The sequence below is a fragment of the Panthera onca genome, chromosome B2 (genome assembly GCF_046562875.1).
Source record: "Panthera onca isolate mPanOnc1 chromosome B2, mPanOnc1 haplotype 2, whole genome shotgun sequence".
Classification (NCBI taxonomy): domain Eukaryota; kingdom Metazoa; phylum Chordata; class Mammalia; order Carnivora; family Felidae; genus Panthera; species Panthera onca.
The window spans coordinates 31,637,659-31,651,691 of record NC_138343.1 but is presented as its reverse complement, the minus strand read 5'-3'; the positions used below and the strand labels follow the sequence as shown (position 1 = coordinate 31,651,691).

The 14,033-nt window shown below is 40.4% G+C and overlaps 1 protein-coding gene across 3 annotated transcripts; it reads left to right on the top strand.

The window, feature by feature from the left end:
* Positions 1-3,865: 3,865 nt before the first annotated feature.
* Positions 3,866-13,094, top strand: LOC132666301 (HLA class II histocompatibility antigen, DO beta chain-like). Of its 3 annotated transcripts, XM_060614310.3 has the most exons (6): positions 3,866-4,036; positions 7,218-7,487; positions 7,947-8,228; positions 8,702-8,812; positions 9,065-9,096; positions 9,271-13,087. In XM_060614310.3, the coding sequence occupies exons 1-6, from the start codon at positions 3,910-3,912 to the stop codon at positions 9,295-9,297; spliced, it is 849 nt and encodes a 282-aa protein (XP_060470293.3). In that variant the 5' UTR covers positions 3,866-3,909; the 3' UTR covers positions 9,298-13,087. The 3 variants fall into 3 exon arrangements, with proteins under 3 accessions (XP_060470293.3, XP_078302927.2, XP_078302926.2); XM_078446801.2 differs by having other exon boundaries at positions 8,025-8,228; positions 9,065-13,094; XM_078446800.2 differs by having other exon boundaries at positions 9,065-13,089.
* Positions 13,095-14,033: the final 939 nt, after the last annotated feature.

The following is a 14,033-nucleotide window of genomic DNA, read 5'->3' as shown; positions in this document are numbered from 1 at the left end:
AGAATCTAGTGCAAATTGAAAACAAAAACAAAAACAAAAACACATCAAGATAGGAAGCCCAGCCACATTATTGCCTGCAGAGGAGGAGTAAACAGGCTTGGATTTAAGCCTCTTCCACCCTCTCATGCTTTTGCTGCTTGGGATAATCTCCATGTCAGGTTCTCATTCACTTAGCTTGAAGTTAAAATGTTTTTCTCTACTTCCATATGAGATAAAAGACATGGGAAAGATTAAGGTAAGTGTAGGTAGGAAGAAGGGAAGAAGTTAAAACTCAGTGGCTTGAGCTCTTTCTGATTGCCACTTTTTCACTCAGCTCCACACTTGCCCCCCAGGTGGAAGCAATGCAACCATTCGCCTCTAGAAGAAGTACCCAATGTCATGGGTCATATGCTCTGTGTACAGAGTCTACCAGTTTTGGGCTGGGCTCAGATTTCCAATTCATGAATATTCAAATCTACCTGAGAGATATGGAGGGGGCAGGTCAACATTCTTGTTCTTGTCCTATATTAGTTAGGTTAAGCTAGGCTAGGCTGTGATAACAACCTTCAGAGCCTTAATCAAGCAAAAGTTATCTCTTATTCATGTAGCATCTGTTGTGGTTTTGGGTGATTCTCTAAGGGCTTCTGCTCTTCATGACGACTCAGCTAATTAGACTGCTTTTATATTCTGATTCGAGAGTCCACCATTTCAGCACAAGGTTGTCCTAGTTGACTTGGTGAGGGAAGAAGAGTCATAAAATGGTAGTTAAATTCTTTGACCAAGAACCTTTTGTTCACTGGCCATTGGCTAGAACTGGTCACATAGTCCTGGGAGATCAGGAAGTATAGTTTTCCATGTGCCCAGGAAGTAGAGGATGTCGGTGAACACTAGTGAGGTCTTCCACATCTCCCCATCTTTTTATCTGTCATGATCTCCCAGGAGACGGAATTATTATTTTGATTGGTCAGATTCCAGGGCAGGGCATGTTTACTAAGAGTTCCAGGGCCACAGTATTTAAAGTTTACATTTCACCTCTTTTCTGAATGCTATTTCTGCCTTCGGTGAACAGAGTCCCTTTGGGACCCACACTATTACTCATATGCTTGGGAGTTCTTAATCCTTCAGGGTTTACAGCTTGATAGTGGTACAAGTGGTATATAAGAGGGAACATTAGACCTTGCTTGGGTCTCATGCTTCAGAGACGCTTACCATAAAGTCTTCTATTGGGGTATATGAGAGATTTGACCAGCTAATAATAGAGTCAGTCTTTGATTTACAATTTGCTATTACTACTTATGGGTAGAGATTTCCTGAGGGCCTCCCAGCATACTTGGCAAGGCATAACTCAAGTATTCCTTGGTGTCCTGGTTAACGACCATCATAATCCTACTTTACACACCCATCAGAACATGTGCATTCTCTTAGGGAAGCGAAGAATAAAAAAAAAATTGTATCTTTTCCCATTTAGTGAAGTAGTATGCATGTATTTATTTATTGCGGATAATCAGAAATTTTAAATGAATTCCAGAAAAACTTTTTGTTTCACTGTCTCCATTCTGTTGTCCATTAGTAGTGGGTATTTCAAATTCAAAAAAATCTCTGCTCGGTAGGTCTGTTGTATCAAATATTAACTTTATCATGAACTCTTTCTAGATTAAGTTAAAATCTACTCTTTTGCATACCCAAACATTACCAAATTAATCTCATTCTTCCTGACATTACAGTGGACTGTTTCTTTGTCACTCTGCTTAGGTTATGTATTTCTTGAGAATAAGGAACATGGCTGTGTCATCGCTGCGTGGCCGGTAGTATCAGACATGGATGGCTCTGTGCTAAATAAATTATAATGTACTTACAGACTATTTTGGTTAAAAAGCAGCCTTCTCTCCTTAGCTGTCAAATAGATTTTCTTCCAACTCCTTTTTAGCAGAAGATTTTGCCTTGTCCTAAACTGAGTCCATTGAAGCCATGCAACTGGAACTTCCTCGTTCCCCTCTTTCTCACTTCTAATCTCCCTGTCTTCATTCCAGTCTCTGAACAAGTATTCCTTTTTATTACCAAGTCTGACAATCTCTTTCTTTGGATTCCATTAAGAATTTGGGGGGTAATTTCTCTTTTCTTCTCTCTCATATACAGATAACTTCCACTTAACTTAGAAACTTGTTAAGGTCTTTTTTTTTTTCCTGTTTCAAGTAAAAAAAAAATCTTTTAATGTTTATGTTTTTGAGAGAGAGACAGAGAGAGAGAGAGAGAGAGAGGGAGAGAGAGGTAGAGAACAAGCAGGGAAGGGGCAGAGAGAGAGGGAGACACAGAATTGGAAGCAGGCTCCCGGCTCTGAGCTCTCAGCACAGAGCCTGACGCGGGGCTCGAACTCGCAGACTGCGAGATCATGACCTGAGCTGCAGTCAGCCGCCCAACTGACTGAGCCATCCAGGTGTCCCAGTTTCAAGTTTTTATTTAAATTCTAGTTAGTTATTATACAGGGTAATATTAGTTTCAGGAGTAGAATTCAGTGGGTCATTACTTACATAGAACACCCAGTGCTTATCACAACAAGTGCCTTCCTTTTTTTTAAAAAAAATTTTTAATGCTTATTTATTTTGGAGAGAGACAGACAGACAGAGCATGAGCAGAAGAGGGGCAGAGAGAGAGGGAGACACAGAATCCGAAGCAGGCTCCAAGCTCCGAACTGTCAGCAGAGAGCCTGATGTGGGGATTGAACTCATGAACTGTGAGATCATGACCTGAGCTGAAGTCAGATGCTTAACTGACTGAGCCACCCAGACACGCCAATAAGTGCCCTCCTTAACACCCATCGCCCATTTAAGGTGATGGTCTTTCTTGTACATAACTTTCCTGTAGTGTGGCTTTTTTGCTCAAGTTTGAGTCCCATCCTTTCCCTTGTTTTCATTTCCAACACTTTTTTTTTTTAAGTTTATTTATTTATCTTGAGAGAGAGAGAGAGAGAGCTGGGGAGGGGAAGAGAGAGTGAGAAGGAGAGAGAGAGAGAGAGAGAGAGAGAGAGAGAGAGAATCCCTACTTGGGATTCTCCCAAGGGGCTGGGATTCTCCTCAGCACCCTCCGCGCTGAGGGTGCGGGACGTGAGCTCACAGTGAGATCATGACCTGAGTCAAAACCAAGTGTCAGACACTTAACCGACTGAGCCGTCCAGGTGTCGCTCACTTCCAACACTCTTGAAGGACTGTTTATATCTGCTGCCTTCATTTCCAATTTGCTCTTTACTCTTTTGAAATATAGCTTCTACCCTTAACACTCTATGTCCCAATGAAGGTTATTGGTGCTCCACTAATTATATAACACAATAACGTTTCTTATATTTTATCTTCTGGAACATTTTTTGCACCTTTTTATTCTTTTAAGAATCCTCTCTTCATTTTACTTTTTGTGGCCCTCTCTTGGTTTATGAGAAATCATTCTCTCCAGGTGATTCTCAATCTCTTCTGTTTCTTCTCTGATAATCACTTCATTAACTCCTCTTAGGGCAAATGCTTCAGAATGCTGTCTACTTTCTGCTTTATTTGCACACTCCATTGACAACGTCAACCACACCACAGGAGGAAGAGACTCATTGGTTAGAAGATAACAGAATGCATAATAAACAATCCGTGTAGTTCTTCTAGGATCACGTATTATATACACTATTTTAAAAAGTTTTTTTTTTTCACAGCCCATTTTCCACATACCTTAAACTACTGCCAGTGATTAAGCAGGTAACCGATTCTTGAGTGGTATAACACAACTTTACGGAAGTAGTCTACCTAGCATCTGATGATGCAAAACTCTTCTATCGTAATTGGTTATCAGTGTGAAGAGTTTCCAATCCTGAGGTGGGCAGGAAAGTATTCATACTCTTAATAAATATTTTTTGACTGAGTTTTGCGGGGGGTATGCCCCATTCTGAAGAAGTTGATGATTTTACTGTCTCACTTATTTTTTCCTTCCAGAATGCGTTCTGGGTGGGTTTCCTGGATGGTGGTTCTGCAAGTGAGTGTAATCAGGCTGGATTCCTCCATGACTCAAGGCAGAGACTCTCCAGGTAAGAACAGAGCAATTTTTTTTCCAGGTGTGCATGCAAGAATTGGCATGGGGGAGGAATGCCTTTCCCTGTGGGTCCAGGCTGCAGACCAGACTAGAATTGGCTTCTGGCTTCAAAGTGTTCTTTCCTTTAGAAGAAAAATAAGGCTCTCTCTTTACCACACACAATGTGGGAAAAGGGACTTCCTGTACCAGAGCCGCAGATTCAAGGAGTAGGGTAACAGGAAGAAGGGAAACATTTTGTCTTGCTTAGGGCCCTTATTGTGTCAATGTCTGTCTCAAGAACTGTATAAACTGGAGGCAGTCTGAAAATAGCTGCCAGTTGTTTAGACAGGAGATTGCTCTGATGATTGTGACTGTTTTTATATTTATCCAATTGAGATACACGTGGACAAAAGAACTTGGAAACAAAGTTTCTTCTTTTGGCATTTATTAACCCCAGTTTTGACAAATAAGAGAAGTTGAATGCATTATCCTCAGACTGTCCCCAGGCTACTAAGTACATGTATTTATTGCTGTTATTTTTCTAGCTGAGGAGATAGGCTATACAAACATGAGGCGATATTGCACCCTGAAGACATATTTATCAGCAGAAAACGGGATGTGATGTGCTAAAAACAGAACCTGTTTGAATGTCAGTTTCATTAATGCAAAAGAGGAACCAACCTGGGAGGGTGCGGTGGGTGGAAGATCTTTGTTCTTCAAGAATAGAAACCTCTCTGAGCTCATAATGTCCATTAAACAACACAGATGAAGAAAAAGTCAGTGCAGATCTTAAATCTGACACAAATCTGACTAAAAAATTATTTTCTTTTTCTGATTTAAACTGTAAGAAGGAAGAGCATTGGAGGTTAGAGCATCTAAGAGATGAGTATGGCTGGCCCAGGAAGGATTCTGCCGTCCTTACGCTCCACTCAGTAGCTCGCAGAGGAGAAGCTGAGAAATGAGAGCAAATTTACAACTGGAGATCAGTAACTACTATCCTTCAAGCCTTAACTCATGCTGTTTCTTCAGGGAGGTCTTTTCTGGCCAACCTGCATTATTAACCCATTTGAATTTCCTTTTTTTTTATTGTTGTTCTCAAGTCCACAGAATTGCGTTAATCTTACCCAAAGAGTTCACAGCACTTTGTTATCATTTGTCTGTGCAAGGACTCTCTCCTCTTCCCTTGTCTCCATTTTCACACCCTTCTTTCCTTAGAGAGCCATTCTAACGTGTCTTTAACTATGGGGTGGTCTTTAAGAATATTTAGCATTGCTTTTCACGTGTATTTAAAAATCTTAATAAATGTCATTGTGCATTAAATCACATTCTGTTTCTTTTCTGTCTTAACACTATGCTTTTGAGCTCTCCTTCAGTGTCGTTATCAAAGGAAAGCAGGTCAGGGAGGGTAAGTGGTTCTATGTAAAACTATCGGATAAAGAACTAGAACTCAAGTCAACTGAAACATAACCCAGGGCCATTTACCAATTTGTTGTTTAAAATTTTTCAAATTTTCAAATCTACGAAGTGTCTTAATCCATTTTGGTGACTGCAACAAAATACCACAGCCTGGGTGACTTATAAACAACAGAAATTTATTTCTCAGAGTTCTGGAGTCTGGGGAGTCTAAGATCAGGTGTCAGTATGGCTGTGTACTTTTTTATTTATTTATTATTTATTTTTAATTTTTTGCTTACTTATTTTGAGAGAGAGAGAGAGAGAGAGAGAGAGAGAGATGAACAGGAGAGGGGCAGAGAGAGAGGGAGACAGAATCCGAAACAGGCTCCAGGCTCTGAGCTGCCAGCACAGAGCCTGATGAGGGACTCGAACTCACAAACCATGAGATCATGACCTGAGCTGAAGTCAGACACCTCTCGACTGAGCCACCCAGATGCCCCAGTATGGCTGTGTTCTGATGAAGACTCTCTTCCTGGTTCACAGCTGGCACCTTATCCCTGTGTTCTCACGTGGTAGAAGGGGCTTGAGATCTCTCTGGAGCCTCCATTATAAGGGCTGATCCTATTCATGAGAAAGGGCTCCACCCTTATGACCCAAACACCTCCCAAAGGCACCTCCTACTGATAATACCACCTTTGGGGGTCAGGATATCAACATAAGAATTTGGGGGCATGGGCACAAACACTCAGACCATAGCACACTGTGTGTTCAACAAATAAGAATGATCCTTTTTCTTACCTGTGAGGACAGATTACATAATTTTTGAATGTGAAATTACATTGAAGAATAGCAGAGTAGACAGTGTATGAAACAATATGTAGCTCAAGGTAATCACTATTGATATCAGTAAGGTGCTCTGAAAGTAGAAAATTATAACAGACCATGGAATTAGATTTTTTTATTCCACCTTTAATGGCAGTATTTCATGTGAAAATCCCCAAAGACGCTTAAGCTAATTGTATATTTTCTATCACCATGTTGTTGTAGCTACTGGTATGGTAGGTATAGTGCCAACGATACTGATAGCAATATTAATCTTCGAGCCATGGATTAGTATTATTTTACTTAACACCAACAAAGGTAATTAAATCATTACCTTATTAGAGCCAACAGAGGGGTGAAGTCTAAGTAAAAGTGCAAGGGGAAAGGTCCAAAAGGAAATTCTTGGAGAAAACCCATAGTGAGTGAAAAGTGGAAGGGGTTGATTTGACATCAAATGTGTACCGTGTCTGAATTTCTTTGCCCACCTCCATCACTCCTTCACTCTGCTCCAGAGGGAATGTATCGAATGAACCCGCCATGGGCAAGAGTGCTGTTGAATTACTCCACATGGGGATGGATCTTTTTGACTTGATAACAAAGGGAGTTAAAGTCTTGGGCTTCTGAAAGCTTGGCTTGGAGAAACCAAGCACAATGTCAGCAGAACACAAATAGTCAATAAATGTTTGTGGAATGAATGTTTATGTCTCTTGGGACTCTCTTTTCGGCTTGCCTTTTTGGGATTACACATCTTCCATTTGGCTGGCCCTGTAGGATGGGTCTCAGACTGCTTTCCATGATGGATGTCTCTTTGCTAAAAGGAACCAGATGTGGCCCAGGGGAGAAGAGGCCACTTTGACCTATTTACTGAGGTCAAAAGCCTCTTCTCAAATCCGTGTGTTCTGGCATAATTTACCACGTATGGGTTCCTAAAAGTGAGGGTTGGTTTTTTGTCTATTTTTTTTTTTTTTTTGGATTTCCAGAAGATTTTGTGATTCAGGCAAAGGCTGACTGTTACTTCACCAATGGGACAGAGAAGGTGCAGTTTGTGGTGAGATTCATTTTTAACTTGGAAGAGTATGCACGTTTCGACAGCGATGTGGGAATGTTTGTGGCATTGACAGAGCTGGGGAAGCCTGATGCTGAGCTGTGGAACAATCGGCCAGATATATTGGAGAGGAGTAAAGCTTCTGTGGATGCACTCTGCAGACATAACTACAAGCTGGGTGCACCCTTCACTGTGGGGAGAAAAGGTGAGGTGGAAGGTGAGGTCTTGTGAGGTTCAGGAATCTCCTACATGTGAATGTGACCATGGGCTTTACTTCCTCATGATGGGCAATTTCTTGCTTCAGGATAAATGGCTTGTAAGCAGGGGAGTCTGTATATGTTCTGTCCCTAGTTGTGATTCATTAATTATCTTCACAGGTCAGGTCACTGTGGTCTTGGTCCCAGACCCCCCAAATTCTCAAAGACTTTAAGGACTAGTGGGCTCTCAAATAAAGGGGGTAATTGGGGGAGTATCTGATAAGGCCTAACTCATCCTTGGGGCATTGACATACCCAGTTTCTGAATCTTGGGGGCAGAGATTTCCCCACATTTCCAGTTTCCACCTGGGTGATGTGAGATTAGGGGAAGAGATTGTCTTTCAAGGAACCCTTGTCCTGGCTTAGTGGTTTTCCTTCACAATGTCTCATTTTTTCCTCTTTTCCCAGTGCAACCAGAGGTGGCGGTGTATCCAGAGAGGACCCCATCCCTGCAACACCACAATCTGCTGCTTTGCTCTGTGACAGGTTTCTATCCAGGGGACATCAAGATCATGTGGTTCCGGAATGGGCAGCAGGAGAGAGTAGGGGTCATGTCCACTGGCCTTATCAGGAATGGAGACTGGACCTTTCAGACAATGGTGATGCTGGAAATGACTCCTGAACTTGGAGATGTCTACACCTGCCTTGTTAATCATCCCAGCCTGCTGAGCCCTATTTCTGTGGAGTGGAGTGAGAATCAGCTTCTTGTACTCTTTGGGCCTGACTCAGGTTGATGCTGACTCAGCACACGGCCTGTGTTATCTCTGCATTCATCTTGGTCCCGATAGTCATCCTTCTTTCCCCTGATCTGAGGGGTCATGGAATTCGGGTCCTTGGGTTAGGGTGGGAGAAGACACGACAGATATCTATCCTTGTATCTGCCAAGAAATAAGGAGGTCTAATCACCTCATCACTTATTTCCAACTTTGGGAACAAGTATACTCTAATAATTTGTCTTAGTATTTTAGGGGGCATTCTTACGGGCTGCAAGATTCAGTAACAGAAACTCCATGGGTGCAAACCTTGGCTTCAAAGAACCATATCTAAATGTATTTCTTTTCTAGATAGCATTTGATCTGGTATCCAGAATGGACTCTGAGATTTCAGGAAGGCACGCCAAACATTGGGAGCTTTTTACTAATTTTCAGACCTGTTTCCCATAGGAGCTCAGTCTGCATATTCTTGGAGAAAGATGCTAAGTGGAATTGCAGCCTTCCTGCTTGGGCTGATCTTCCTTCTGGTGGGGACTGTCATCTGCCTCAGGGCTCAGAAAGGTAATGAGCCTCTCAGGAGTCCCCTGTCACCTGCCCCGTGGCTTCTTCCACTTCCCCTAACTTCAAAGATGTGAGGCAGGGAAAGCTGATTGTACTTCTCAGAGGTCACCATGATAGTCTTTTCTGAATCCAGAAACATTTCAGGGGGTCAGCAGAGCTGGAGTATTGATATTTCAGTTCGTCCCTATCTGTCAGGATAATCACACATTTGGTCCTAACTAGAGGCATTCTATTTCTTTCCTCTCATTCCAGGGTATGTGGAGACGCAGTTGTCTGGTGATGAGGTAATGTCTTCTTCCTTGTCTTTGGGTGGCCAATTGTTGTCCCTGTGCTTTGGCCAGAGGGAGAGGTCTTGGGGATAGGGTGTGAGGGTGGCTTTGGCTGGGTGGCACTGGGTGCTGAGTCTCTGGAATGGGAGGGTGGAGTCCCTCCTCAGACTTTGATCACTATTCCTGCAGGTCTCAAGAGCAGTTCCCTCACCATAGCCACGCTAAGGTCCCAATCAGAGCTTCTTGCCCTGGAGGCTGAAATAGTACCGAATGACTTGAGTTCAAATGACTAAGTAAAGGACTCTCATGAGGTCCATGTTCTGGAGCTACTTCCTTGAGTCCTTGGAGGAGTCCTGACTTGATTCTAGAGTTCTGTTTTCTGAGATCATCTCTCACTCGTCTGCCCTTCTTCCTCCTCCTTGCCTGTGCCATTAGTCCCCATTTCCAAGGATAGTGTGCAGAAATTCCCACCAAAGCTGACTCCCACCAGCCCCAACCTGCATACCTCCTATGGTCCAGCCCTAACCTTGTGAGTTATCCTCATGTCTTTCTGTTTCCAACTGCACTCTCCACTGTCTCCAGAAGACAAATGCTCAGAGGCACTGTTTCCTTTTCACCGTTTTTTATGACCTTTTTTATTGTAAAATAAACCTGAGGAACAGATAACCATACAAAATGTAGAATTTAATGAATTATTTAAGGCAAAACTCCTGTAATCACCACTCAGGCCAAGAAATAGAACTTTACCAGTCAGAGCAGGAGTCTCCCTGTGCCATAGGCCAATCAATCCCCTCTCCCTCCTCTCAAAAGTAATTATATTCTGGGAGGCCTGGGTGGCTCAGTCAGTTAAGTGTCAGGCTCTTGATTTCGGCTTGGGTCATGATCTCACGGTTCATGAGATTGAGCCCTGCATTGGGCTCTGTGCTGACAGTGCAGAGCTTGCTTGGGATTCTGTCTCCCTCTCTGTGCTCCTCCCCTGCTTGTGCTCTCTCTCTTTCTCTCTCAAAATAAATAAACTTTAGAAAAAAGTAATTGCATTCTGTTAATCACTTTTTAAATTTTTTTTAACGTTTATTTATTTTTGAGAGAAAGGGAGAAACAGAGTGTGAGCAGGGAAAGGGCAGAGAGGGAGGGAGACACAGAATCTGAAGCAGGCTTCAGGCTCTATGCTGTCAGCACAGAGCCTGATGCAGGGCTCAAACCCAGGAATCAGGAACCATCAGATCATGACCTGAGCTGAAGTCAGACACTTAACCGACTGAGCCACCTAGGTGCTCCTTAAATATTAAAAAAAAAATGTTTATTTATTTTTGACAGAGAGAGCACAAGCAGGGGAGGGGCAGAGAGAGAGAGAGAGACAGAGCGAGATTGAGAGGTAGACACAGAATCTGAAGCAGGCTCCAGGCTCTGAGCTGTCAGTTCAGAGTCTGATACGGGGTTCGAACCCATGAACTGGGAGATCATGACCTGAGATGAAGTCAGACACTTAACCGACTGAGCCACCCAGGTGCCCCAGCTTAGTTGTCTTTTCTGTCTCATACTTTACTATTTCTCCTCCATCCCCTTTGCCCCCCTTATGACTAATACGTTGAAAAGCCTGAGACATTTAACCTACAGAGTTTTCCATAGTTTGGATTTTACCAATTGCATGCATCTGGTGCAGTTTAGCATGTCCTTCTGTCCTCTGCATTTCTTGCAAGTTGGCAAATGGATGCAGAGGCTGGATAGACAGGTTTAAATTCTTTGATGAGTCTGTAGGTGGAGGTGTGTTTTTTACCATGAGGCCCAAACTGTCCAATTGTGTCTCTTTTTACAGTGCATTCACCTTTGGTGCTCATTGCCTAGGCCCTTGAATTCACTTGAATTCTATCAGTCCTTCTTTGTTTATATGCTTTATTGCTTCTGTAAAGAGACATTTCTCTTCATTTACTGGTGGGTTGCCCAGTGATACAGTGGAAAGAAAGGATCAGTGTTTTAGTTCTTTTACTTTTTTAATTTTCAAGTTACTGAATTTGTTTCCTACTATTATCCAAAGGTGGACAATTAGGTTTTACTTTTTATTTTTATTTCTTGTATCATTATAAACTCAAGGATTTAAATGTATTTGATGGATTTTAACTCCTGGTGGTTTTTAGCCACGAGTTCAATCATATCATCCTAGGTGCGTGGAAACTTCTTCAAGTGGCTCCTGAGTCCTTTTGACACAAGTCTTTTGATCATTTCTTTGTTATCTGCATGCCAAAATGTTCCAGGTTTATTCTGTATGTTTCCCGCTCAGACCTGAAATCAGCCATTGTTTTAGAAAGCCCTGGATTATTTTAGTGGGAAATGTCACTAAGACCGTAAGCTGGAGTTAGGAGTTCATCACTATATCAGGTCTTTTTGGTGGAAGTACAAATGTTTATATGTAACGTTCATATTTATAGAAGCACAAAGTTTATGTATATACAAATAAAAAATTAATCTCTTCTATATTACAGTTGTGTCTCCTTTCTTCCACATCAAGAGTTCTGGTTTTCAAACACACAGGGAGACATACAATTAGAATATCCACCTTTACTCATTTGCTTTTCCTGAATGAACACACACAGCAGTCTGAGGATGATGACACTTGTGCTACGACCACCAAAATGATTACTGAAAACAGTTAATATTCCTTTTGCCTCTGTTCTCCTCATCATCTTTCCTTTTTATAGTTGTCCTATATCTATGTTATGGGTCATATACCATTTCAGAAGATACTTGCTCCCTTTTTAGTCTTAGTGCTGTGAGTAATAACATGTTTAATGATGACTACTATTCCTTATGTCAGTGTCCTTTAAGTGCAGGGGTGCTCCAGTTGTGGTCTATGGACTCCTGGAGGTCCCTGAGACCCTTTTGGGAAGTCCGAAAGATCAAAACTATTTTTATAATAATAAGATCTTATTTACCAATTTCACTGTATTTGTAGTGATAATGCAAAGTTTACAGTGGGTAAAACGTTTGGTGCTTTAGTACAAATCAGGGCAGTGACACCAAATTCTATAAGCAGTCATGGCATTCTTGACTGCCATGCACTTGCAGTGAAAAACCCTGAAAAGTGCCAGTTTCACTTAAAGATAGCCTTGATGAAACAATAATAATCATTAGTTTTTACTAACTCTTGAATCTCAAGTAGGCATCTTTTTAATATATAGTGTGACAAACTAGCATTTCTGCTGCAAAGTGATGGAAAGGCATTTATTTTGTGGAAAAGCGCTGTGTAATTGCTTGAGTTGTGGGTGAAACGAGCCACCTCTTCTTTTTCTAATGGACTGTCATTTTTCTTGAAAGAATGAGTGACAGACACAGTATGGTTATTTGGCCCTGGGTATTTGGTAGGCATTTTCTCAAAAATAAACAAAAGAAGAATGCCACTTCAAAGAAAATGATATTGACAATGAAAATTAGATTTTCCAGAGAAAATCCACAGGCAAAACCTGTGTTTGCCACAGGTTCCCCATAACAAAGGTTTTTGGATGAGATTGATGGTGATATTACCAAATACGATTTTTTCATATTGTTTAGTGACCCGTGTCAACATTTTGGAGATCCGCATAATCCTGTGGACCCCCTTCCAAATGATCAATGCATGATACTGCAAAATTATCACGGATAGAAGGCCCACTCAAAGCACAAGGTAGACCAATGAATTTTAACATAACATAACATGAAAAGACCACTGATAAGATTTCAGATTCCACATTGTAACTAATTTGTAAAGATTTATCATTTGTTGAGTTGTAGTATCTTATCAAAGAAGAATATACACAATAGCTGAAAGGCTATTAAAATTCTTCCCCTCTTTCTTATTATATATCTGAGTGCAACCACATTTTCTTCATGCATTTTAACTAAAACAACATATTACAGGCTAAATGTAGAAGAATACACGACCAAGTGAATCAGTACTAAGTGAGATATTAAAAAGATTCTTTTAATGTAAAATAATTCATTTTCTCTCACCATATTTTTGTGCTAGAAGATATAGCTACTTTTCATAAATATGTTATTTATATTAATATATAATGGGTTTATCACTGTTCTTTATACAAATATTAAAAGTTTTTCAGTTTTAATTTCTAATGTGATGAATATTGCTTCACATAACCCATATAAACTAAAGCTCTTTGGAGTTCTTAATAATTCTTAAGAATGTAAAGGGGTCATGATACCAAAAGTTGTGAACTACTGATGTAATCATTGTGGTTGTTTGAAGCTCTTTCTTTAGTTATTTGCTAAGAAGAGCTCAAGGAAGTCCTTATATTTAACAGACTTCCAGTCAGTTTTGCTGGATATAAAAAACCTTCGTTCCTATTTTCTGCTCTTGAATACCTTAATGTTACTGCATTTTCACGTAACATTGCTATCAAAAAGTCTGATAATAACCTAATTATCAAGTCAGTTATTGTTTTTGCTGAGATGCCTAAGTAGCATTTTCTTTTTCTTTAATGTCCAGAAATTTTATTAGAATATATCTTGGTTTTGGTCATCTTGGTGAGTTTCTCAAATAAGCCATATAGTCTTTCAATATATGGCTCAATTTTTTTTTTTAATTTTAGGAATGTTTTATTGAGTTATATTTTTTAGTATTTTCTTTTGTTTCTTTTTTAAGGAACTCCTACCATTTATATATTGGATTTTTTTTTGCATATCTTCAATATTTGTAATTTTGTTTTGAATTCTTTCTCATTCCTTTTTTCTTTAAAAAATGTTCCTTTTTACCTTCTTTCTTTCTCTTGAGGCTTTCATCATTGTGTCTATTTTGTTCTTTTGTTCTTTCTAGTTTAGCCTTCATTTCTGAAGTGGATTTTAATTTCATATTATCTCCTGAGTACTGTAACCATATTTCTAAAATTTTAAAAAATTATTTTATTTGATAAATTTGACGTTATATTTTGAAAATTTAAGGTATACAGTATGTTATTTTGATA